This window comes from Crocodylus siamensis, chromosome 4 (genome assembly GCF_052110815.1).
Source record: "Crocodylus siamensis isolate JL-2025a chromosome 4, ASM5211081v1, whole genome shotgun sequence".
Lineage (NCBI taxonomy): Eukaryota > Metazoa > Chordata > Crocodylia > Crocodylidae > Crocodylus > Crocodylus siamensis.
Window position 1 is genome coordinate 41,424,207 of NC_143398.1, and position 26,775 is coordinate 41,450,981.

Consider the following 26,775-nt stretch of genomic DNA (forward strand, 5'->3'; position numbering starts at 1 on the left):
TGGGTGGTATGTGTGTGCACTGGTGCACACATACACATATATATATATCATTGGGTGTGTGATATATGAATTAGTGATCTGTGTATATGTATGGAGTGTGTGGGTATTGACAACTGATTGTTGTCTAATATTTGGTGTGTAGTGTGTATGTTCTTGAATTGGGGATAAGTAAGCATGTGCCTAGGCTGGTTTGAATGTGTACATGCCTGGGTTGGTAGCGTGTGTGTGTATGCACCCAATTGATTTGTGTGTTTGTATATGTGCAACTGTGTCACACCCTCCTGTCACACCCTCCTGTCTAACAGATCCTGAGAGCTGGCCTGACCCCACAAGGCAATAACACTGGCAGATTTTGAGAAGCTGTGTTGCAACATGCAAGCCCATGTGTCTCATTAGGCCTGGTGAGTACATAAAATTGTAATATTTGACAAAAGTACTTTAAAAACATAGATTTTCTTATGTATTTTATGTTGTTCTATACTATGCAAACTTTAACAATTATATACTGAATGTTGTTATGCTGTTTTATTGTTGTTTTGCTTTCACTGGCATTGGGGATCTAGTGAATTTTCAGGTGTTAAAATGGACTTACATTGGAAAATAGTTTGGGAAGCACTGCTCTAGTGTCTGTCTTGAGGGTCAATTCTTTTTAAATTCTTCAGGCAAATTATTTTAGACTTCTTCAGTCAGTCACATTGACATCAATACACCATAGTCATCCCTAGTGTATCTCCAGTGATTTTGAAGTAGTTACATCACAGGTAAGTTTGAATTATTTGTGAGCCTAGTAAGCAGTATTTGACTCTTGTTGTGACTTCAACCTAATTTAGTGGACATTTCATGCTAATTTAAACTGGATAACAAAGCCTGATGTTGCCTCAAAGTGTTCCATATAATTAGATTTTTAGCTTAATAACAAAACTATTTTATGTACACAAATAAAAGTGTTTCAATTTAATTATCTTTCTAGGATTGAACAGTTACCAAAACAATTACAGGAAAGCAAGATGTAAAGACATTACACCTGAAAAAGCAGAAGAACTAGTGAATTGATTTCACTGGCAGAAAGTTGAAGTGAACTCCTGCCAACAAAAAAGGTAATTATTGTATATCAAGCCCTCTGTTTTATTATGTATTGGTTTGATGCACAGAAAATAATTCCTCTAATAGATCTTTCCCTTTAATAGATAAGCTTTCTATTGCATTTTACCTCTTCAAGCAAAGGGACTTTGTATGTATATTTAATGGGTTCGGTCCTCTAGCAGAAATTCATTTAAAATTGCTTTATCTGTAACAAAGTAGATGAAATTGATGCAGCTGAATGTGGAAGGAACTGATGGTACTGGCTGAATCCCAAATCCTGTGGAAACAGCACTCTCACACAGTTTTATAATGGCGCCTTAAAGAGCTGCCCTGCTCTGAAAAATGATTCAGTGAAAATGGTGCTGTGAGGTTTTATGTCTCCTGGTGTCAAGTGTGCTTAGTGTTTTCTTTTGGTTTTCTGACTGCTAGTCCTACAGGCTCCTTCTGAGATGTGAGAACCAAGGTGGGTTCCCCCTCCTAGATATCACCGAGATTTTCTGTAGATCAGTCAGTGCTCTCATGAACACCTGTGTGCAGCGTTTCTGTCTTGTGTAGTCATAACTGGCTGGAGCACACTACACAACTCTAACCATGTCCAAAAAGGAACAGAATCCAGCTTAGTCTTAGCCTACAGTGCTTACTTCTTTGCAGGAGGGCTATGCATTAGGAGTAGGGGATTAGCTAGACAAGGGCAGCCTCAAGCTTGTCCCTATCTGCTTTTCTCTTTGCACCTCACTTACCTCCTCACACTTTGCAGGACCCTTCAGAGGATCTCACAAGGACCCTGGTGTTGGCTGGGAATCACTGCAATAGACAGTAGTTCTTCCTGGAACCTGATTAAGCTTGCCTTCTCTGCAATTGAAATGAGATTTAGAAATTATATGGATCTGTAGAATGTGGCTTTTTCTCTTTGTGTGATTAGAAGTTGTTAGTGGTATGGACACAAATTGCTCTCATTAAATTGTCATCACTGAGATCAATGAGAACAGCCCATATGTCCCAGAGCTGTTGTTTCAGATTGACTCCCTGAAGAGTGAGGCAAATATCCCTGAACTGCCACATTTTCTTTACAACTGTAAAATACATATATTTAATTTTTCAATAAGGGTGTAAATTTGAGAGCAAGGAAAATTTTAGAGAAGGAAAATGTGCTGTTTCTTTGTATTTTCAGTTGCATAGCAACTCTCTAACCCCAGACCTTCATGGGCTTCACAAGACTGGGAAAAGCATTGTTTTGATCATTACAGTCATAGATCTGACTCTGAATATGCACAAGGACTCAAGACTCCAGTTTTACACTAATTCTTTTGAAAAACATAGGTACATTTTAACCCCAGCGTTCAATTGTCCTGCTGTCCCAATCCTGAAATGCCAAATCATGACATCAGAGGAAAGTGGACATTGGTTTCTTTTGATGAGGACAGACTATCTATTAGGACTGTTATGAAAACATTGCACTCACGTCTGCATACTTCAGTCTAGCTTCCAGAAAGCCTTTGCCAATACAGAGAAATGATTGGTTTGTTTGGTGCAAGGATATAATCTTTTTTAAAAGGTCAACAGCAAAATTTTTCTAGACATTTAGATTCCCAAATTACAGAGTAGAGAGTTAGAGCTAAGTGTTGGCCTGGATATAGTGGGACAAACATAACAATTTAGGACTGAGGGTTAGATTTACAAAGGGATGCAGCCAAGGTTCCCTCTAATCTGCGCGTGTGCGCGGCCAGGCACAATTAAAAATCTTGCCGCACACCAACTTTTTAATGTCACGCACCCACCCGGAGAGGAGCTGGGTGCAGAGTGCGACAGAGACACTAGGGCTGGTGTGGGACACTTCCCGAAGGTAAGCTCCTCACTCCTCATGCAGGGCAGGCAGCAGCTCCTCCCTGAGGCAAGGTGGGGACAGGGACTGGGGCTGGTACGGGCTCCGCTGGCTCTGGGGAACTGCTCCGCACTCCCACATTGCCTCAGGGAGCAAGAAGGTACATGACATCAAGGCTGGAGAGTGGAGCAGTTCCCTGGAGCTGGCAGAGCCCACCCCAGCCCCATCCCTGCCTTGCCTCACCTTGGGGAGGAGCTGCTGCCTGCCCCACATGAGAAGCAAGGAGCTTACCTTCGGTAAGTGTCCCACACTGGCCCCGGTGCCTCCCTTTCAGTTCAATTAATTGGAGATGATATCTTTTATTAAACCAACAAGATTTTTGCAAAAAATATCATTAATGAGAGTGAGCACACTTTGTCTCTGCTGGGTGATTTTCTGGTTTCTTCAGTTCTTACCAATGATTTTATCCCAAAAAGGCGTTAAACAGCAAGTGACTGTTGGAGCTCTGCTTCCAGGTCGCTGCCTGGGGAACACACACGTCTTGCAAGCTGTGCGTCTCATGACTCTCAGCTGCCTTAGGGTCCATCTACCTTGTGCTGAGAAGGGTTCCCAACTTTGGCAAGCTCAGAGCTAGGACAAGGGTTGTATTGCCATCTATCAATTGATTGTGTCCAGCCCATGGCTGCCCCACAGCACTCCACTACACTGCTCTGGGCAGCAGTTAGCACGGAGAAGGGTGGTGGCCGAACCCTGCCCACTTCCACCTGGACATTTACTGTGGGACACTTACCAGCGGACCACACCAAAAGGGGGAGGCGGGACTGAAGCGGCATGCTCACGGACTGCTACTCCTTAGAGGGAACATTGGATGCAGCTCTGCTCACACTCAGAATCACCACATCCAACTTTTAGGTGCACAACTCAGGAAGTGGAGTTCACAAAACCGAGTTAGGCACCTGAGCTTCCTATAGAGTTAGAACACAGCCAGGGCACCTGGGAATGTACTTTCTAGCCTCTGCTCCCAGGAGATTTCATACATTTTTATTTGGACGGTCATTAGATAAAATGCAGAAACAATCTGAGGAATAGAGACCATAACCCTGCCCTCCCCTATCCCTATGACCTAACTAATGGTTGATAAAATCAGGCTCCCTTGTGTACTCTCTCTTTTTGGCCCCATGAATCTTGCATCCTTCTTCAGCAGGAGGGGTTGGCAGAGCTTATTCAGCCAAGCCAGTAGCCTGCTGGTTAGGACAATGTCCTGAGAGGTGGGAGATATGGATTTGAACCCCCTCAGGCTGAAAGCATTGAGCTTTGCTTTCTCAGTTCCAGGTGAGTGCTCTAACTACAACATCAAAGGTAAACGTGTTCTCTTTCAGGTTGGCTGATCTCCTCTGGCGGGCATTAAACTAGGTTTGTCAGGGGAAGGGGAGGATGAGTACAGAGGGAGCCACAGAACACCAGACCAAGAGACACCCACAAGACCCAGGTATGTAGCAAAGATCCTATCAGACAGCAGTTTAAGGGGGGACCAGGGATAGCCACCAGGGGAATTAGGTGTATATACACAAATGCCAGAAGCATGAGAAACAAGCAGGAGGATCTAGAGCTCTTGCTACCAAGCAACAACTTTGACTTAGTGGGACTAACTGAAACCTGGTGGGACTCTTCTCATGACTAGGTGGTGGGAATAGGGGGCTATAGGTTGTATAGGAGAGAGACAGTAGGAAAAGAAGGTGGGGGAGTTGCTCTCTATGTCAAAGAACAGTATACATCTTCACTAATCAAATTAGGGTCAGAGGGTGGTCAAGCAGAGACTCTGTGGGTTAGGATCCAAGGGGCTCAGAGTGAAAGGGATCTGGTGGTGGGGGTCTGCTACAGGCCACCGCACCAGGACGACGAGCTAGATGAGGAATTTTCCAAGCAGCTTGAGGAGGCTAGAAGGTCTAGAGATATGGTAGTCATGGGGGACCTTAACTACCCAGACATATGTTGGGAGGAGCAGTCAGCTAGATCTAACCACTCTCATAGGTTCTTAACCTGCATTCAGGACCTCCACCTAACACAGGAGGTAAGATGTCCCACCAGTGGCAACACCTTGCTTGACTTGGTGTTGGCCACAGGGGATGACCTAGTGGGGGACCTGTGGATTCAAGGCAACTTAGGAGACAGCAATCACCAAATGATTAAATTCACTATCCAGCGAAGGGCGGGCATTATACTCAGCAGGGTACGGGTGCTGAACTTTAAAAAAGATGACTTTAATAGACTCAGGAGATTGGTCAGCAGGGTGCTAGGAGCTAAGAACTTGGATGCTTTGAGGGTCAAGGAAACCATTCTTTGGGCTCAGAGTGAGTCAATTCCATGGCAGAGGAAAGGGGTAAGGGAGCCAGGAAGCCTCTTTGGCTAACCAGGGGCATCCAAGGGCAAAAAAAGAGGCATACAGGAAATGGAAGCAGGGGGTAGCTAGCAATGAAGAATATACTTCTTTGGCCTACACCTGCAGGAAGTCGGTCAGGAAAGCCAAAGCAACTCTAAAACTTAGGCTAGCGTTAGGGATTAAGGACAATAAAAAGTCCTTCTTTAGGTACGTTGGGAGCAAAAAGAGGGTGCGGGGTAGCATAGGACCCATACAGGATGGGCAGGGGGGCTTAGTGACAGATAGCAGGGACAAGGCAGAACACTTCAATGAGTTTTTTGCCTCTGTCATCTTAAAAGGGAATCGAGACGAACCCTCAACATACATCATGGACACCAACAAAGGGAACATCAGCCGACCAACAGTCAGTGCTGACATGGTAATGTTAGAAATGGAATATTGTTAGAAATGGAGTATTGTTAGAAATGCACAGCTTGCATCTTGCACCCGATAAGAAAGAAACACTGCCAAGGACTTTTTTCCTTGCCCAGCCTTGCCACAGCTTTTTTTATACTAAATCACAGACTCTCCCCCAGCTTCTCCCTAGCCTTTCTCATGCAGATTACAGAAGCTGGAATTCAACTGACTGTGTCTTTGAAAGGGTGGGGGTTTAAACTCTTGGTGACCTATAGTAGTCTCTGAGCATGCTTAATTAGCTGATGCATATTTACCTCTCCGCCCTGCACACTTAAGTATTTCATTATAATATACATGCGATGTATGTAGTGATGTAACCACATGTATGCTTGTATGAAATGGAAGTGAGCTGTAAGAGTTCCTGTTTCTGCACACGTGCCCAGGAGGAAAAAGATAAATACAGCCTGCAAAATTCCTTGGTGGGTTCAGAGTAATCTGAGTTTTTGACTCTGCTCTGACCCTATTTGCAAATACACCTTTTGTGCCATCTAATGAGTGTGTGTCTGTGATTTTGGTGGCCTCCAGAGAAATGAACTGCTTTAAGCATCAGTAAAAAGACACTTGGAGGGACTGGACATATTCAAATCACCAGGGCCGGAGGGACTCCACCCACGGGTAATGAAGCAATTAGTGGGGGTCATAGCTGAACCACTGGCAAGGATATATGAGCGCTCACGGTGCTTGGGTCAAGTTCCGGAGGATTGGAAGAGGGCTAATGTCATCCCAATCTTTAAGAAGGTGAAGAAGGAGGGCCTGGGGAACTATAGACCAGTCAGCCTTACCTCTATCCCTGGGAAAATCCTAGAAAAAAATATCAAGGAGCACATCTGTGGGAACCCGCTGGCTAATGTGATGCGGAGGGGTAACCAACATGGGTTTTTAGTAGGCAGGTTCTGCCTGACTAACTTAGCTTCCTTTTATGACAAGGCCACCAACTGTTTAGATGCAGGAGTCAAGGTGGATGTTATTTATCTGGACTTCAAGAAGGCCTTTGACAAGGTATCCCATGCCATCCTTATAAATAAACTGAAGGGGATTTGCCTTGGATGATTACACGGTAGAATAGGCAGCAAACTGGCACAAGGGTCACACTCAGGGTGCCTGCCTATAGTCCTTAATTAGAGGCCAAGGGCACATTCAGAGTAAGCACCCGTTGTCAAATTGTGGTGCCACACTGCAAATTAGCAGTGCAATGACCAAGTGCACATGCACTGCCTGCAGTTTGCAGCACCTCAGACAGCTTGGAGGTGCCACACACCACGTGTGCACACTCCTCTGGATGTGCCCCAAAGCTCCAGAAAGAGGCCAAAGTTCAGATACACCTCTCAACTATTTTCTATAGGCCAGCCCCGGGTGTCTTAAGAAATCAGAGTTTATCTTCCCGAAGAGCTGAGATATCTAAATCCTTTCTTGGATTTTGCTCTTGATTTCCATTCCCAAAGACGCAAATGATGCATCCCTTCTATCTGTATTTTCCTCATTCTTGTTCTCTCTCTCCTTTGCTACATAGTAACGGGAAAAACAGGAGCCAGAAAGTTTCTCTCATTTTCTTTCCCTACAGAGTGGAATAAAACACAACTTTTTTTCCTTGAGCTCTCTGATTTATTTACACAGGTTTGTCCTGGAAATGAGCAGTGAGCAAGAGATGCGTTAAACTTTAATAAGTTTTAGATCCATTTATCTGCAAAGCTGCCTGGAATACTTATCATTTTCATAAACAGTGAAAACCAATCTGGCAGCCCTTTGTTACTATTACATTTTTAAAAAAAGAATTTGCACATTTAAGCCTACTGGGTAAGTTCAAGAAAGGATGGTTGTATTTATAAAATGTGCCTCATTAATAGTAATGGAAAATGAAGCTCTCTATCCATGACACAGCTACAGTATAGCTGTAGAGAAAGTCTACAGACCTGTGATGAGACATCACAGGAATTTACATTTTTTTCTCCTTAACTCCTCTTTAGTTGTTCATATCATCTGAACAGGAACATGCTGGAGGTCTGACCATTGTCACTTTTAGAAATGCATCTGCCAGTTTTAAAGTAGTTTCCAAAGGAATTGCACACAAGTTATGCCCTTAAAGGTATTTATATATGTAACAACCCCACACAGGCTGGGTTGTGTATTATGTTGTGTGTGTGTTTGTTTTGATGTGGGCAAGATGGCCCCTGTTGTTCTGGCCATGTGCTCATCACATGGCAAGCTGGAGCCTGTATCTGGGGAAAATATGTAAAACCCTGTGGTTTCATTGGCCAGGGGAAACAGGATGCTTCAGGTAGATTGGTTGGGACAAAGACTGAAATGGGTCCCTCCTGGATTGTACAAGGCTTGGGTGATGTCACACCAGGTATATAAAAACAACTCACTCAGGTTCTGGGCTTTTATTCGTCTGCCTGCTGAGAGCTGCACAGTTACACTGAGACCCAGGAAACCTACTCCCGGTGGGGAAGGGGGATCTCTCCCCTCCCCCTGCCCCACTTCTCTGTAGAGGCAAGCAAAACTTTTTAAAAGGAAAACCTCAGCTAGAAGGAGCGAAAGTCTGTTTTGGAGTCCGAGACTCTAATTTCCTTCCTCTTTCTTTTCTTTTCTTTTCTTTTTTTCTTATGTGGGCTAACACCATGGGGGTGTGAATCACTGGAGCCAACTGCCCAGGAATGGGTCCTGGCAATTACTGGCAACAGGAACCTGGCCCCCTCTGTCTTGTAATTGTATCATTTTAGCATGGGGTGTAGCTGAGGCCAGATGTCCAGGCTGCAGCCATAGGCCGGGGGCCATTTTGTTGCTCTTCCTGCAGCTATGGTGTTTCAGCCTAGCTGTGTGGTTGAACCCCAGGCCTCAGTGCAGTATAGGCCTGGCCGACTTTTGCTGCACAGTTCAGGCCCAGTGAGGTAGGCCTGAACTCCCCTTTGAAGTTTTCTTTTGCAGTTCCTGCCCAGCAGAGCTGGTATTGGAACTAGGACTATAGGGTGATCCCCAAGTCCCAGACTGCCTAGGTATGGGTGAAGCCTCCCCAAAAGGTTGCAATCTATGAACTATGCCCTGTAGTTAGCAATGTTTTAAATTTATTTAGTGATTTTCTTTGCCTTTGTTTTTTGTAATAAATTTATCCTCTGTGTTTACATTGCTTGCAGGGAGGTGGTTTGTTTATGCAGGGCACCCTAGTAATTTATTTAGTGTTTCCCAGATGGTCTGGGTGGGGGCTCAAGCCAAGGTAAAATATCTTTAGTCCCCAAAATTGAACCCAGCCCTTATTGCTGCTGACTGGTACACAGCAGAAGGATTACATATATATGCACTTTATATACAAAGCCCATACATATGTCCTCAGCTCTGTTAAATGGATCTACAGTGCTTTACATCAGGTAAGGATATGACCTTCAACACCAAAGCTGAACAAATTAGTTGGAATGAACTCCTAGTCATGTTGATTGTGACTAGGGAATTGTCTACACACTTCAGTGGAGTCAGGATTTAACTCAGATATTCTTTTTAATAGTGGAGGGGAAAGAAAAGTGATTTGCCTAAAACTTTCTGGACTCAACAGATTAAATTTTTGGATGAACATCAGAAAAGCTAATTGAAGTATGAATTCTACAAAATAAAGGAAAAAAATTAAGACAAAAGAAATTCATTACTAAAAAGAAATCTGTATATTTCTTAAAGAGGTGACTGCCTTGGAGACTAGGAAATGAAGAAAAATGCTGTATGAAGTTGAAGTTGGTCTACTGGTGACTCTTGCAATGTCTATATTTTCTAGCTTTCCAGGAAAGCTTGAAGAAGTTGTCTTCTATATCTATCTATCTATCTAGAAGTTGTCATATATATATATATACACACAGCAAAGTAACTATATATAGATATAGATATAGATATATAGTCTGTGTAGATCTTCCACAAAATTAGCAATTTATTTTACCTAAATGATTGAATGACAAGAAGAATGTTATATTATTCAGTCTCTAAAAATAAGTTATTGGATAGTAGCTTTGTCACATCTCCTCTTGAAAAGAAGGTGCTGTATACTAGGGCTGTACAAATCTTTGTGTGCTGATTCAATTCAGGCGAGATTCGGCCTAATCCGATGGCTGAATCTCCAAATCCAAAATGAATTGGGAGACCAATAAAAAGGTCTGAATCAATTTGAAGCTCTCTGAATCGATTTGGAAAAGATTCAGAGAGCTTCGGAGATTCGGGCAGTCCCCACTCGCTGCTGCAGGGAGCTGGACCCAGACTCCATGCCAGTAACTAGGGGGAAGGTGGAGGAGCTGGAGAAGGGGGCAGGGGACCATGGGGGGACCCCTGCCAGACCCCATCCCCTGCCTGCTCTCCCAACTTCCTGAGCACCCCCTGACCCCCGTCTGCTTTCCCAGCCTTGTCAATGGCTGCCTCACCTGACCCCAACATCCTGGTGCTTAAAAAAAAATTTTTTTAAAGGCCCACACTCACCCGCTGCTGTAACGGCTGTCAGGACTTCTGAGGGCTCATGGAAGAGCCCCCCATGCAGCACAGGGAAGTGGGAGGGGCAGCGGGGATCCCCCTCTCCCTCCTGCCTGGCAGGAGCCAGTAAGTGCGGGGCTTCTTTTTTTTTTTTTTTTTTTTTTTAAGAGCCTGGATGCTAGGGCTGGGTGGGACAGCCATTGACAGGGCTGGAAGAGCAGGCAGGGGATGGGTTGGATTTTTTTGGGAGATTCAGCCAATTCAGCAGCGGCCAAATTTCCGAATCAGATTAGCTGAATTGATTCAGGACAGTGATTTGAATCACCGAATCAAATCACTGTCCCCTAAATCTCCTGAATCTGAATCCAAAGCAAATATTAACTGCTTTGCACAGGCCTACTGTATACTTCTAACACAGGGGTGGGCAAAATGCAGCCTGGGGGCCGGATGCAGCCCACACGGCCCCCCAAAAATTTAGAAAATGAATATTTATCTGCCCTGGGCTGCCTGTCATGCAGCCCTCGATGGCTTGCCAAAACTCAGTAAGTGGCCCTCTGCCCAAAATAATTGCCCGCCCCTGTTCTAACAGGTCTCTGTTACTTAGTTTTCTTATGAACACTAAGTCTGTTTGGTTATTCCAGACTTCCATCATGTTTCTGTATAAACAGCTTCGTACTCCCCTCCAGAGTACTGGTATAAAATATTTTCTTATGTCACAGCTTTATCCCTCTCCGCTGGAAAGTTCTTGCAAATCAAGGACTGCTTATAAGGAAACACTATTTAATTAACTTTTTTAGTGGAGACTGGTAAATGGGAGAACATATATATTATACTAAGAATCAGGTTAGAGCAATAACTAAAAAAAATACTTATATGTAATGTTAAGACAGGGCTGGCAAATGATGGTGGGGGGGAAGGCTCTATCACTTTCTACTTGGAAAGCTGGAAGCTAAATAATATTTTCAGAGTTCTTAGTCTCCTGCTGTGGGGTGGGCCAGTTCAGATACAAGAGTAATTTAAAGAATGATGGAGGCATTGCTACTGGGAGTTGGAGGGGACTTTTCTAATCAAACGATTTAATCAGAAATGCCAATTGTTTCAACCTAAATATTGTAGGACCATCCATTTCTGTACACTTCTGTTGTACTACAGGATGCAGAGGAGCATGGATTTTCAGGGTTAAGTGTTTATGGGCTGCTTTGATATATGGATAACTCCTTACAGCCCTGGGTTTCACTTTTTTGCATCAGGCAGCCAAAAAGCTCAGGACTCTTGAGATGGAGCTCTCATGACTTTCACTGTCCCCACTTCAAGGAGGATGTGCCTTGAGATCATCCATGGGCATGCAACTGTTTCCAAAACATTTTTTTTTTCCAGAATGACCATTTCCTAGGAAATTCTGACATTTTGAAATTTCCCACAAAAGTGAAATTGCTAGTTCAGTTGCTAGCTAATTGCTAGTTCAAATTACTACACTACTGCTCATGGCAGGTTCAGGATTAATAAGTGGATGCTGCAAAACCAGTCATACAGAAAGCTACTGGAGATCATTGTGCATATTGTTGTGGAACAGATTCCCTATAGGATTAGGTCTATAAATGTGTACAGAAAATATGATCTATCTCTGCTTATTATAACTGCTATCCTGCAATTTCACAAAATAATAGGATCAGCCAGTCACAATGTTCAGCTACAGCTGGAGTGTAGATGTCTACCATTCTACAACCCATACATGATCATTAAATCTACATGCCTATGTTAAGTTGATACTGTGCTGAATTTATTTTAAAGTTTGTTCAAATGGTGAATTTTACTTAGTATCAGAGCTATTACATTTGGCTAATTAAATATCTTAATAAAAATGAATTGCATAAAATAAAGAACAGAGTCATTTTTAATGGCAAACTGAAGTTCATTCATATATTTGAAAACTTGGCACACTGTTAGAAAATGATGAGAAACGTGGGGGGGGGAATATAAGCTTCCAATATTTAGCTAATAGCTAAATTTAGCTGTTTAGCATCTAATATTTAGCTAATGTCTACACATGCACATTAATGTACATTAACCTATTTTAATGTGCATTAAAGCATCACTAAAAATGTGCTATTTAGTTAATGCACATTAAGCATCACCTAAACAGCGTGCTCTTTAGTTATTGTACATTAAGACAGGCTACATTAAGACAGGCTAATGCACATTTTCTTAGTACCTCATGGAGGGCATTTTTACGTGTATTTCAGATGTGGCTCTGGGTGCTTTTTAATTAGTGAGCTGCACTAATTAAAACTGTCTGTGCATCACATGTAGTAGTGGCACACCGTGCCCCCTTGCTGAGAAAATGGTGGTGGTGCACTTTAAAGCACATCAAACATGTTTTAGTTCAAAGTGTGCTGCTGCCATCTTCTCAACATAGAGGCATGCTACACCACTGATACAGGTGAGGCTGCCAGAGCGTGTCAATTTATGTCATAAAGACATAGATGAAAATTAATATCTTTTGTGGGGTAAGTGAAAATATTCAAACTGCAAAACTCTATCAACTATTCTTATTTATCTAATTTTAAAACTGTAGGTATATTAGTAATAGACAAGCTAGTTATTATCTAGCTAAATTGACTATGAGTGTGATCTGCTTTTGAACAATTAGACTGCAGTGAATATTTTCATAATGAAAGAATTAACTTAATTTTCCTCTTCTCTAACTGAAAGTTTATTAAATGGCTCTGGAATTGGAGTACTTATTTATTAGTGAGACACAGATGGCCAACTGCTGTAAGTGTAAAGAATATCTAAGTGATGTCAGGGCTTAATTAAGTGATTATTCAAGGAACATAATTCAAAGCCTAGAAATTGAAATTACACACAGTTCTCCAATAATAATTCCATAATGTTTGTTAAAAGAGAACTAACAATGGCTTTTCATGCACAAGATAATCGTAACAATAATAACTTAAGGAAAAACGATGTACCTGCTGTAACCACCATGGGCCAGGTTGCTTGCCTCTTAAGCACAGAACACCCGTGAATATTTAAGTGTAAGAAGCAGAGCTGGCCCAAGCAGGGTGCGAGGCCCTGGGCAAATCAGCCCATGCAGGGCCCTGCCCCCACTCCGATCCCACGCGCCCCAGACCTGAAGAAGTTGCCACCACCATCGATGGAAAGGTGTGTTGGGGGGGAGGTTGCAAGCAGCTGGACATGAAGTGCTCAGTATTGTATAGGATTGGGCATAGGTCTATACGTGCCTCATTTAGTCACAAAGAAAGGAAGCAAAAATCTGACCAAGGCAGGTAGCTGGGTAGATTCATAGCTGTGCCAAATTTATATTCAATGTATCCAAAAATGTAATGGGGAAATACAGTTCTAAGCCACCTTGTTATTTGTAAGAACTGCCATAATGAGTCATGTGAAAGCTCCGTCTAGATCAGTACCCAGTCTCCAACAGTGGCAAGCAGCAGTTGCTTTTCAGCAGTGGTTCTCAATGTTGTTAAACTCAAGGCACCCTTCAGAAAAGGCCAGCTCTTAGCTTTCATGTGTTCCTTGACTACAGAAAAATAATAGAGTAATTTCTTGCTTGCAAAGAACTCAAGAAGACCACAACAAGTTAGAATGTTTTTTACACTATAGACTCCTATATGAAATCTCTGGGTTTATCTTGCGAGTCATGTATAGGTGTTTGCACATCTATTTCTCTGTGGCACCCTGTGACACACTTAAAAGGACCTCATGGCCCCCCAGGGTTCCAGCCCCCCTTGGTTTAGAATCCTTGCTTTAGAGGAGGAGTATAAGAAACAGGGCATGCATATAGTGATCCATCTCCTGTCAGACCCTGCCTGTGATATCAACAGCTACAGATTTAGGGATGTCCTGAGCAGGAGGTTATGTCCTTGATTGGCTTATCTTGCATAAATTTGTTTAACCACTTCTTGACTCTGGCTGTATTTATGGCCTCTGCAATATGGTCTGGTAATTAGTTCTGTAAGTCAACTACTTATTGTGTGGGGAAAAAAGTACTTTTTATGTTTGTTGTAAACCTGTCACTTGATAATTTCAGTGGATCCTAGACACGAGAGTCTGTACGAGGATGACGAAGGAATTCCAGGACCAGCTGCTCCCCCCTTCTACGTACCTGGAGTCGACGCTGGTGGCAGTGAGTCGGAGAGAAGCAGAGCCGCAATGCAGGAAGAGCCACGGCTCCAGGCCAGGACACGGCGAAGGTGCTTGGGAGCAAAGGGGAGTCCTATCCTTCTTGAGGTGGGATGACCAAAACTTTGCACAGCGTTCAGGATATAGGTGCCCCATGGATTTATATCATGGTATAATGATGTTTTCAGTTTTGTTATCCGTTCCTTTCCTAATAATTCCCTAACAGTCTCCTTACCTTTGTGACACTGCTGTACATTGATCCAATGTTTTTAGAGAATTATCCTCAGTGGCTCCAACATCTCTTTCTTGAGTGAGAAGAATTAATTCAGATCCCATCATTGTGTCTGCATAGGTAGGGTTATTTTTTTCCTGAGGCATGTTAGTTTGCACCTACCAGTGCTGAATTTCATCTGCCACCTTGTAGCCTACTCACTCAGTTTTGTGAAATCTTCCTGTAATTTTTCACCATCAGCTTTAGTTTTGACTGTCTGTATAATTTTGGATGATCTGCACACTTTGCCACTTCATAATTTACTCTTTTCCAGATAATTCATGAACACATTAAACAACTCAGGTCGTAACATAGATACCTAGAAAGACCCCCACTGCTCAGTTTACTATTACAAAAGATGTTCCATTTAGTCCTACCCCTTATATGCTGATTTTTATACATTTTTATATCAGCAGACCTTCCTGTTGATCCCATCACAGCTTAATTTCTTTAAGAGCCTTTCAGAAGAATTTTCATCACATGCTTTTGGAAACTCCAAGTCTGTTATGATCAACTGACTCTGCCTTATCCACCTGCTTCTTAACACCCTCAAACAACTATCTTAGTAGATCAGTGACACAGTACCTGTTACAATAGACACGCTGATTCTTCTTGATTAGCCAGCATGATGCATTTAATCATATGCCTACTGATTCTAGTTTTAATTGTTGAATCAATCAATTCCCAGGATCACCTCTGGAGCCCATTTTAAAGCTTGGGTTTACTTTGGCAACCCTCTACCTCTCTGGCATGGAGGGTGATTTCTATGACAAATTATTCCATTGATTCTGAGTTGAGCAAGAGCCAAAATGGATGGGGGTCACTTAAAGTACTCCAGGCCATGTAGGATAGGGAAGGGAATTAGGTGGAATGCTGTGACCATCTCCTGCCCCATCCCAACATACCCCCTGTGCAGAGGGTGGAAAACCAATGTTGTGGAGTGGTCTGCATTGGCTTTTTGCTGTCTTGGGATTCTCAGGTACCTTTGAAGGAATCTTCTGCCTCCTTTTGCACAAAGCTCACAGTCTGGAGCCAAGAAACAGAATATTTTAATTTTGACACGTAAATGATTTTTAAAAGTAATGTATTACCGTATATTCATGATTCTTGTTCCACATGTTTACCAGCAACTAGATTTTAGAATGCTTCTATTTGATGTTTGATCGTCAAGGTCCCTGCCCCGCTGGAGTTATGTAACAGCAACAGGCATGAACCTCTTGCAGCCCCAGCAGAGCCTGCTGAGTTGCCAGCTCCCACAGGCAACATGGGCTCTACTGTAGCTACTGCCCCCGCTCTCCCCAAGACAAAACACAAAGTGTTTGTAATGGGAGACTCCATCCTGAAGGCGACTGAGGGGGCAATCTGCCACCCCGACCCCTTAGTTCAGGAAGTCTGCTGCTTCCCAGGAGCCCACATCTGAGACATTGTGGAGGAAATCCCTAAACTTGTCCAGCCCACTGACCACTATCCCATGCTCCTTATCTATGTGGGCACCAATGACATGACTTGGAGCACTCCCAGCTGGGTCATGAGGCGCTACAGGGATCTGGGAGCAGGGCTAAAAGGTCTGGGGGCACAAGTGGTGTTTTCTTCGATCCTCCCAGTCTCAGGCTATGGGCTGAGGAGGGAGAGGAGGATCCAGGTAGTTAACCAAAGACTGTGGTGCTAGTGTCACTGGGAAGGCTTTGGCTTCCGTGACCACAGTCCACTCTTTAGTAAGAGAGACAGTGAGCTGCTGGGAAAGGATGACTTCTCACCTCTCTCTCTCTCTCTCTCTCTGGCGGGGAGGCTCTTCTCAGCCAGACTGGCTGACCTGCTCCATCGGGCTTTAAACTAAGCCCACCAGCGGATGGGGGGACTACCGCCACTGCTGGCCCACTGAGCAACACTTGCAAAGCTAGCAGGCCATGGCACTTAAGGCCCTGCCCCAGCCCTGGAACAATCTGTGGCAAGGCAAGGGCCCCCAAGGGGACACTTGCCTGCCTGTACATGAATGCCAGAAGCTTGACTTCAGGAAAGCTGACTTTGACAAGCTCAGGAGGCTTGTTGGTGAGGCCCTAAAGGACCACGACCCCAAGGGGAGGGGAGTTCAGGAAGAGTGGTTGCTCCTCAAGGGAGCGATCCTTGATGCACAAGCTAATGCTATTCCATCTCGGAAGGAAAGGCAGCAAAAGGGCACAGCAGCCCCCTTGGCTCTGCAGAGAACTAGTGGACCTCCTGTGGCTAAAAAGAAAGGCCTACAAAGGATGGAGGATGGGATTCACCTCCATGGAGGAATATTCTGCACTGGTCCAGACCTGCAGAGAGTGAATTGGGAAAGCCAAGGCTACAACAGAACTCCAACTAGCTACAAGTATCAAGGACAATAAAAAGTCCTTTTTCAGATATGTGGGGAGCTGGAGGAAAAGCAAGGGCAACATTGGACCCCTACTAAACCAGACAGGACAACTGACAACCGACGCCCAGGAAAAAGCCAACCTATTAAATGGGTACTTTGTATCGGTCTTTCAGCAGTCCGTTGGGATGCCCCTGCCCATTACGGGACAGGCAGGCCTAGGTGAGGGAGATTCCCTGCCCTCTATCAATGCTGACTTCATGAAGGAACATGTTGAGAGGCTGGACACCTTCTAGTCAGCTAGCCCTGTTAATCTACACCCCAGGGTACTCAAGGAGCTGGCGAGTATCATAACCCAGCCCCTGGCACGGATCTTTGAAAACTCCTGGCGCTCTGGTGTAGTGCCTGAAGATTGGAAGAAGGCCAATGTGGTGCCTATTTTCAAGAAAGGGAGGAAAGTAGATCTGGCAAACTACAGGACCAACAGCCTGACTTCTTTCCTAGGGAAGATCTTAGAAAAGATTATTAAAGAGGCCATTCTTAATGGACTGGCTGACAGCAACATCCTGAGGAATAGCCATCATGGGTTTGTTGTGGGTAGGTCTTGCTTGACCAATCTTATTTCCTTTTATGACCAGGTGACCTATCACCTGGACAAGGGAGAGGAGATTTATTCCATATATCTTCACTTCAGAAAAGCCTTTGGTCTGGTATTCCATGATCACCTCTTGGCAAAACTGGCCAACTGCAGCCTCGGGTCCACTACAATCCACTGGCTGGGAATTGGCACCGTGGTCGGACCCAGAGAGTGGTGGTTAAAGGAAGTCAATCATCATGATGCCCTATGACCAGTGGGGTCACTCAAGGCTCTGTCCTTGGACCTATATTATAAACTTCTGAATGACCATTTCAGGCTGGACATAAGGAAGAATTTCTTCACCGTCCGAGCCCCCAGGGTCTGGAACAGCCTGCCATCAGAGGTGGTTCAAGCACCTACATTGAACACCTTCAAGAGTAAATTGGATGCTTATCTTGCTGGGATCCTATGACCCCAGCTGACTTCCTGGCCCTCGGGCAGGGGGCTGGATTCGATGATCTTCCGAGGTCCCTTCCAACCCTAATGTCTATGAAATGTATGAAATTTGTTCTTAATCTCTGTATTCTGAAAAAATTTACCTGCATAATACAGGTAAATTCAGGTTGACATTTAAAGTTTCTTGATATAGTTCATGTGCTTTCTAATAGATGGAGGTTTACGATAATAAAAATATTTCTAAAACCATAGGTTTAATGCTTTTACAACCCTAGCATTCAATACTTTTATTTGAATCATATATATTAATTAGGCCTGCTGTCCAGGCTGCTGCCAGGTCCCTAAAATTTCACTTAAATATAATGTTGCACATAACTTTTTTCATTTAAAAAGTGTGCATCTCTATAAACCATTAGACTTTGTCCTTAGATATTTAAAGAATGTTTTGCAGACAGTCCCATCCACACAAAAAATACCAGCTGAAGAAACACCAGCTGTTCTAACAATTAGAAGAATTACAGGTCTTACAATGCTACAGTTGCAAGTCAGTCACATTAATTCCTAATGAGATCATTCCAGATCTTCATGGTTTAAAGTCACATTAGAATTGCTTAGGCTTTAGGATATTCCAGATGAATGTGACCATTTATCCAGAATACAGTGCAGAGAGTATTCCTGATGCCACTGAAGTTCGTAGGAGTTTTGTCATTCATTACAACGTGGCCAGGATTTCACCTGGAGTCTTTATTACAAGGTCAGAAGTTCAGATAAGTTCTTGTGCCATCTATGTATGATGAGTTGGTAGTCTGCCTAGTACTAAGTGCTCCTCTGTTGGCAGGCTCAGTACAGAGGGACAAGGACAAAATAAAACCTATTCCCTTTTTATGAAAATGCTCTAAGCCAGAGTAATAGTGTGCTGATATAGGCAATGGCACCATCCAACGTCCTACTTACCTATGGAGTATGGAAACACAGAATACTCCAGCTGTTAGAAGAGAGGCTCTGAATAAAGAAAACTAGGACTTTGGTCCCAGTTGTATTAGTAACATTGGGCCCGTCATGCAGGCTTTGATTCAGTAAGTGTATGTTTTTACTGTGCATAAATGAAAATTTCTGCCTCCATGTTACCTCCTTACCCACGGGGCATATAAAATGCATTTTGCAAAAGCTGATTTAGATAAATACCAACAAGTATTGAACTAGGGGTCTCAAATTCTTTCCCTAAGTTGCAATGACCATACAAGCCACTCTGGAATGGTTTTACTGGTTTACATATTTATATATCCTCAATATCTAGCATTGCAGTTGTAGAGCCGTGATTCACAGTTGTTTATTATTCATCCACCAGAAGTTATTGTATTGGTATGTTCAGTATGCTTTAATAAGATGTTACTGCTGTTTCTCTCACAGGCCTGTAATGGTTTTGTTCACCAGCCAATAAAATAAACCCATCCATCCATCCATCTGCCCAATCTTCTTAGCAAAGCCTGTTTTTGTAATATAAAACATTTGACAGAAACTCATTATTTTCCTTCTGCTAATTTAAATACATTAGAAAGAGAAGAAAGTGTTGTATAGGAAACAATATATATGCTTAGTATCCTCTGCTATACAGTCAGATGTTTATTTAGTACAAGTTGGCCAAGCTTAGTCAATTTGAATAAAGCTATGCCACTGTGATATTTTAAATTGGTCAAGACCTTAGGCCTATGTTTACTAAACCCTCCAAAATAAAATACATATGCTTCCAAAACATAAACAACCTTGAGTTTCAAAATTTATATCTGTTTCTAGCAATGACCCTGTGCTTAATTCTGTCTTTTTTTTTAATGGATTCCCTTATGGAAAACTTGGTAGTGACTGGCCTTAAATCTTAGCCACACTGTTGTTCTGAACTGTGAGGGATCTTTGGAAATCAAGAAAAAATGAAAGACTGTTATGTGTCAAAGATGATAGATGGGGACCTAATGTGTTCTACATTTTAATGCCTTAAGCACTGTCTAGTGTCTTGTACTCAGGGAAATGACAGTAGAGAAGAACTTAGTTCTACTGTCACACCTTTTTATTGCTATTAAAAGAAACATCAATTTCCTTGAAGTGAACTTCACCATAAATACAACTGTTTCACCAATTGCTAGACAGCAGATTTCCTATTTACTACTCTCTTATACCATATATCATGATCAAGAACAAGAAGCTTTGGGGCATACTTTTCTTCCACAAATATGCCTTGGTATTTGTGCATTAAACATTGCAAAATGATTGACATCAGTTTTTGACGGGCAAGTCTAATGACTTCTTATTAAGGTATAGAATAGAAAGACACTTTTAATAAAGAAAGTTGCTCCTTGTCTGTAGGTTGCATACATTAAGAGCAATGAATATAAATGTCTTAGTGATTCTGGTCAGAAAACTAAATATAGCTGAAGAAATAAAATTGGCATTTAATAACCTTTTTCAATATAGCAGCAATTAAATCCAGCTAGCTGGCTCTGAAAAGAAGGCTTTTGGAGCCAGCACTTTGATTTATATAGAACAAAGCAAGATTTGTGAGCAGTAACTGGTGAATTCACTTTAAGTATTTAAAAAAAGCTGGTGTCATGAAAAATATACACATTTCAGCATCTAGTATGTAGTAAATTGTGCTACACACAGTATGAGGCACAGAAAACATAGGGCTATGTTTACCCTATTTTCTCTCATACAACATGTCCCCAAATAAATGCCATGCCTTGTTTTCTGAGAGGCACAATGAAGAAAAAAGATCTTTCCTCAAAAATACTGTTAAATGCAGTATTTTCCCAGGAAAAACATGGGTAGCTGCAGTTGAGATGTGGGGGAGAGCAAAATATTGTGGCTGTTCTAACCCTGTAGCTACAGGACACTACAGATGCTGCTGGCTGAATCAAATTGCCTGACCCCTTGTCTCTTCTCAAATGGAGCTGGGTGGGCCATCCAGCTGATTCAACGGCAGCACTGCCCCTGTACCTGGGACTCAGCTCCACTTTAGAAATACAGCATAGCCAAGCCCTTGCCGGAGGAAAGAGAAAGCATCCACCCATATTTCCTTACTTAAAATGTACACCCCAATTCCCAGCAACTGACTTTTGGGAAAAGGTGTGTTTTGCATGTGACAAAATACAATTATTATTGTAGTCATTTCCAAATTAAGCTCTTTTTCTCCTTTTCACTTAAGCCTCACACCCTATCAGCAGCTTATCATAGTAATAGAGTCGTTCCAGTGCTGTGGTAGTGGGAATGTGAAGAATGGACTGCAGAGGATTGGATGCATACATTTCCACAAGGGCTCCATTCTCAGTATCAAAGAGGAGAGACTTAGGTCATGAACCTGCTTTCATTGAAGTCAATGGTAAATTCCCTGGACATCACTGGTACATAATTAAGCTTTTACTGTCCCTGTTTAATTTCCAAATTTTAAAAGGCCTGCTGTGATGTGGTATCAGATTGCATTAGTTACTCACTTGGGGTTGATCAGTGATTGTGTGACCAGACAGAGCTACTGGTCGTTTTCTCATATGAATGAGAAATCCATAGGAGACAAAAATGCCAGGGAACAGTTCAATGCATTGCAGTCAGGGAAGAAAAGATAATTTAATCAAGTTACTACAGGTCACCTTATACCGCCTGGGCACAAAATGGCATGAATACATCACAGATAACTAGTCAGGACTAGTTCATGATCACCTTTGATGCTTCCACTTAGGCATTACAACATCTAAATATATGTAATCCAAAGGAACAGGATTAGGTTCCTAGGTTCCCTAGACCAGCAGTCAGCAACCTTTTCAAGATGCAGGCTGAAATGACCCAACAGAGAAGACTGAGGGGGGATTCAACTACCTGAAGTGGGGTTCAAAAGAGGATGGAGCTAGATTGTTCTCAGTGAAAGATGACAGAAGAAGGAGCAGCAGTCTCAAGTTGCAGCAAGGGAAGTTTAGGTTAGATATTGTGAAGAATTCTGTCACTAGGAGGGTAGTAAAGCACCGGAACAGGTTACCCAGAGGGGCAATGGAAGTGTCTGGTCTGGCTTGTTTCTGAGCATATGCAGCAGGCCAAGGCTAGAGAAAATGTTGAGTAAAAATGGAGCCAAGTAATGAATCCAGAAAGTTTTGTGGCTGCTGAGCAAAACATATTGGATCAGTTATTTTAAATAGGTACCTAAATTCTGGCTAGGTCCTGTTTAAGTTCTTCCAAGATCTATGTGAATCCAGCTACTGGAGTCTAACTTATTGTATTTACTTGATTCTAAGACAAAGTCTCCCATAGGCAATGCTTCAGGGGGCATGTGGGGCACATCCCCACCCAGATTTATCAGGGGGGCATGGAGCATGTCTAGGGGGTCCATGAAAGGTGGCTGCTGCTGCTCTAGCTCCGTCCACAGCCAGAAACGGAACAAGCAGCAGCAGCGGCAGCAGGCACAGCGCGTTGCAGCTCCCCCACAGCCAGAGGCTGCCCAAGCACTAACATCAGTGTGGTCAGGTAGCAGCATCTCTTCCTGTCCCTGCCACTGCCTCAGGCAGGATCCAGCACCATCGCGAAAGAGAAAGAAAGAGATACAAAGGGAGTCTGTGCCTCCATTCCCCATTTTTCAGGGATCTGTGACTGCAAAAATGTTGACAGCTACTAGCTTATTTAAAAACTTTTGAACCTTAATAACATAACCAATGGGTGTCTTTGACCCTTCGCCTTAATAATTGTTCTCATGTGTCTTCCACTTTCTCAGTCAATGTGGCATCTGCAAATGTGTTTGTTAGGCCTTGGAATTTCATTATGCTTTTTACTTATTTTTCTGAAAAACAGGTTGAGGACAGCCTCCATTTAAACTGAGTTAATTTAATAATGTACCGAAAATTAACTTTGTACAACGGTGAAAAGACAATTAAGTTTGGACTTTTGTTACATGAAGAAAGCTAAATTGCTAGTGTCAAGACATCAGGAACTGAACCTGACTCTTCCAGAGTTAAGCATGTTAACAGCAGCCACGAGAGATACTCTGGATTTCAATTCAAATGCTCATATGGAGATTAGTGCGGCTTTCAATAAAAGAGACCCTTGCTTTGGACCATATGCAGCTTTAGAAAATATCAAAGAAGGTCCATATCAGCCAGTAATTGATTTTCCAGCCAGCGCCCATGGGACCAAAACCAGAAAATTCAGGCAAGTGTGGTATAATGAGTATAAATGTCCTGAACACAGTGTCCCTGATGACAATGAATTCTGTTTTTATTGTCGAGCATTTGGCAATGGGCCAAACAGGGAAGCAGCATTTCAAATGACTTGTTTTAAAACGTGGAAGGAAGCGAAATAAAGATTTCGGAAATATTCAAAGTCAAAATAAAAAAAACAGTGGAGGGATAACCAAGCATATTTAGAAACCGTAATAGAGAGTATTCAATGATTTATGGTTAACCCAGAGGAGTACTTTACCTACAGCTACCTACACAGAACGAAATAATCAAAATTATGGCTTCACAAGCGCTAGATTCAATCATAACTGAAGTCAAAGAAGCTGGAGTGCTTTCCTTCACCGCAGACAAAAAATGGATCTATCAAAACATGACAGGTTGGTCTCATAGCGCGTTACGTAAACCAGTAATTTGAAATACAAGAGCAGTTTATTGGCTTCTACAAGATGCTGCAAACAGATGGTGCTTTACTTACCACACTGATCAAGAGTACATTATCAGCCTTGGGACTTGATATTTCAGGTCTAACTGGTCAATGCTATGGTGGAGCTGCCAGCATGAGAGGACCCTATAAAGGCCATATGGATACTTAGTGAAAATCCTTTAGCTTACTCTGTTCACTGCTATGCTCCTAAATTAACTCTGTGTGTAGTAGACACAGTTTCCTGCATTCCAGTTGTCCAAAATGTTTTTGGAGGTGTCCAGACTTTATGAATTTCATTGAAATAAACTCAAAGAGACGTGCTGTCTTTGAAAAATTACATCAGAAAACTTTTTTTCTGGGGGGCCAACTATTAAATCACTGCGACATTCATTGGAACTGCTGAGTTAAGGCTATCAGAGATGTTTTGGACAATGTTAATGAAATGGTTCAAGCTCTGAATGAAATCACACATGGAGGTTCAAAAGCTGGAGCTGAAGCTTATGTACTTCTTAGAAAAGTGCAAGACTTCAATATTATGTACTGCATGTTTCTTATGTGGAGAGTGCTAATGCAAACAGGCCACCTGTCCAAACTTCTTCAATCAAAAGACTTCATGTATCATATAGCAATAGCGATGGCTAAATCCTGAGTGTCACAAAACTGGGAGGAGGGGAAGAGTCCTCTTTTGAGAAACCTGAGGACTATTATAGGAGTGAAATATTGTACCCTTATTAATGAGGTAGAAAACCGCTTTTCTGAGAGAACCTGTTCAAGTCCCTTGAAAGACGTTCTTTCTTCCAAGAGCTCATCAGATGAAAGTGTAGATGCTATTTCCACCTCTTACAGTATTGATTAAGATGATCTGAACTCTGAAATCAATTTTTTCCAGATGTTCAAAGATGGCAATGCTGACAAGAGTAATGAGGAAGAGGAGCCCACCCAGCCTGAAAAAAGACTCAGATTCTTTCTTGAAGTGGCACTGCGTGACTGTCTTTCAAATCTGCCAAACCTCTACGTACTTTACTTAACTATCCCAGTGACTACGCTATAAGCTGAGAGAAGCTTTTCTTTCTTGCAGCGACTGAAAACTCACCTGAAGATTACAATGAAAGATGCTCGTGTTTCTAACATGGCAATACTACAGATCAAAAGTGAACAAACTGTTAACATATTAGACATTATTATGAATTTTGGAAGCAGAAAGTATTTTTTTGAAAAAGTAAGACAATTACTTTTCAAAGCATTTACATTTGTTATTGCTTAATGGTTAGCTGTCACAAAAGCATGGTCATGCATGGAGAGAAAATCAAGAGAGCAGTCCTGCTATGAACTTAATTATATATTGAGACAACTTTCTTGTTAAAAATGTTAATGCACATATGAATCATATGACCATGGTTTTCTTTGTTCAGTTGTCTTTTATAACAGTATTCATCTTGAATTACATAGTATTGTAAAAATGATGTCAAAAGTATCTCTAAAAATCAAAACTCCTTTGTCTTGAGTATCTGCCATGAACCCCACTGCTTACTACCAGAACCTTTAAAGTGTGCCCCTCTTCCCCCACTATTAACAGTTACAAGTCACCTATGGAGGTTCCCCCCACCCCCTTTTAACATGGTGGGAACGCCCCTTGTCTTAGAATTGTGTACAGGTTGGGGGCGGGGCAGCAGGCAGCTCCTGTGGCTCAGGTTTCAGCCCCTACCTTGGGTCGTGGCCATAGCGGCAACTACTGCCTGCTCCTCTTCTCCCCACCCCTTGCATCTGCACCCCCCATTCCCCCTCACCCCACAATGCAGCCTCAGCTCCTCTGTCTGCTGCTGTCGCTGGCCCCTTGCCTTTGCTCCATGCTGGCAGGCTCTGTGCATGCTACTTCCTGGGGTGCACCAAGCATGACCCCAGCCTGGCCCAGTAGCAGCATTGTGCACTAACGATGACCCTCTAATAATTTTGATTCAATATATGTAAAATGATAGAAAAGTGATGCATTTTCATATTCTAATCATGGGGGGTCATCTTAAATTTAGGATCATCTTATATTCAAGTAAATATGGTACTTCAGTGTGAGGGGCTTTGGGCTTATATGTAATAATAATTCTAACAGTAACCATCCCAAACGCAACAGTACTTATTAAAAAGTTATGATGGGCTTCTGCATCGGTCAAAATGGATGTCAGGGAATGGCTCAGCACAACAAATAGTTTCCTTGTAGGAGAAGGAGCCCATAGCTAAGACAGCAAGCCAGAACTAATACTATGAGGATACCAAATTAGTTGCCATGAGGCAAAAAGGAGCAGGGATTTGTTAATCATCACTGCTTCATGATAAGTGACTGTGTGCATAATCTTACCCCACAGCAGAAGAAAGGCTAACCCATTTTGACTTCAGGACTCAGTGAAAGAAGAAGCCTAAATAAAAAGGTCTCCATGAAAAAGGGCTAAGTTACCGCATGTTGGCTTCTACCTCCTGTAAGGTACAAGCGTACTCATATAAATTATCATGGAGCAGATGACGCACAGTAGAACCTTGAACCACCTTACCTTATAGTAATTATCTGGAGTATACTTGTCCTGAGGTTCACTGTCTGGGTTGTGGAGAATATTGGCAGACTACCTGCCTACAACATGCCTGACATGACTCCTTGTTGAATCTTTTAGGTGCGCTCAAATGTACGGTATTGGTCCCATTTGAAGAATAACATATATATTTTAATCTTAATATCTTAATGATTGAAATCATTATGGTATATCTCATAATTTTATGCTGTTAATTGTAGCACTGGGGGAAAAACCATAATTTTATCAGCCTGATCATATCTTGCATCATTGTTATTTATTATTTGGATTGCAGATGTACCCAAAGGTCCCAATTAGCAAGGATATTTATACATACTAAATAAGGAGATACTATCAGAAAATATTACTTAAATACTTTTTCTCTTTTGCTAAACTAATTGATGTAATTTATTTCTAGAAATGGATACAGGCCATATGTCATGTATACTGTTCACAGCCATCAGAATAATTGCAAATGTCTTCTTTCAAAAATAATAGATATTGAGGCTTACCAGGAAACAGAAACATCCAGGTAAAGCTTCTGATCTTCACTGGGGTGGGAGGAGGCCTGCACCATCTAAACATAGCACCACAGATGTCAGTCGAGCTCCACGTAAATACAGTAA

At 42.4% G+C, this 26,775-nt stretch overlaps 1 protein-coding gene across 1 annotated transcript; it reads left to right on the forward strand.

Annotated features, from left to right (window-relative positions):
* LOC149865656 (uncharacterized) lies at positions 1–26,775 on the forward strand. Its single transcript, XM_090042164.1, has 6 exons — positions 1–401; positions 971–1,097; positions 4,285–4,394; positions 5,624–5,703; positions 14,233–14,395; positions 24,484–26,775. The coding sequence occupies exons 3-6, from the start codon at positions 4,340–4,342 to the stop codon at positions 24,504–24,506; spliced, it is 321 nt and encodes a 106-aa protein (XP_089898290.1). The 5' UTR covers positions 1–401; positions 971–1,097; positions 4,285–4,339; the 3' UTR covers positions 24,507–26,775.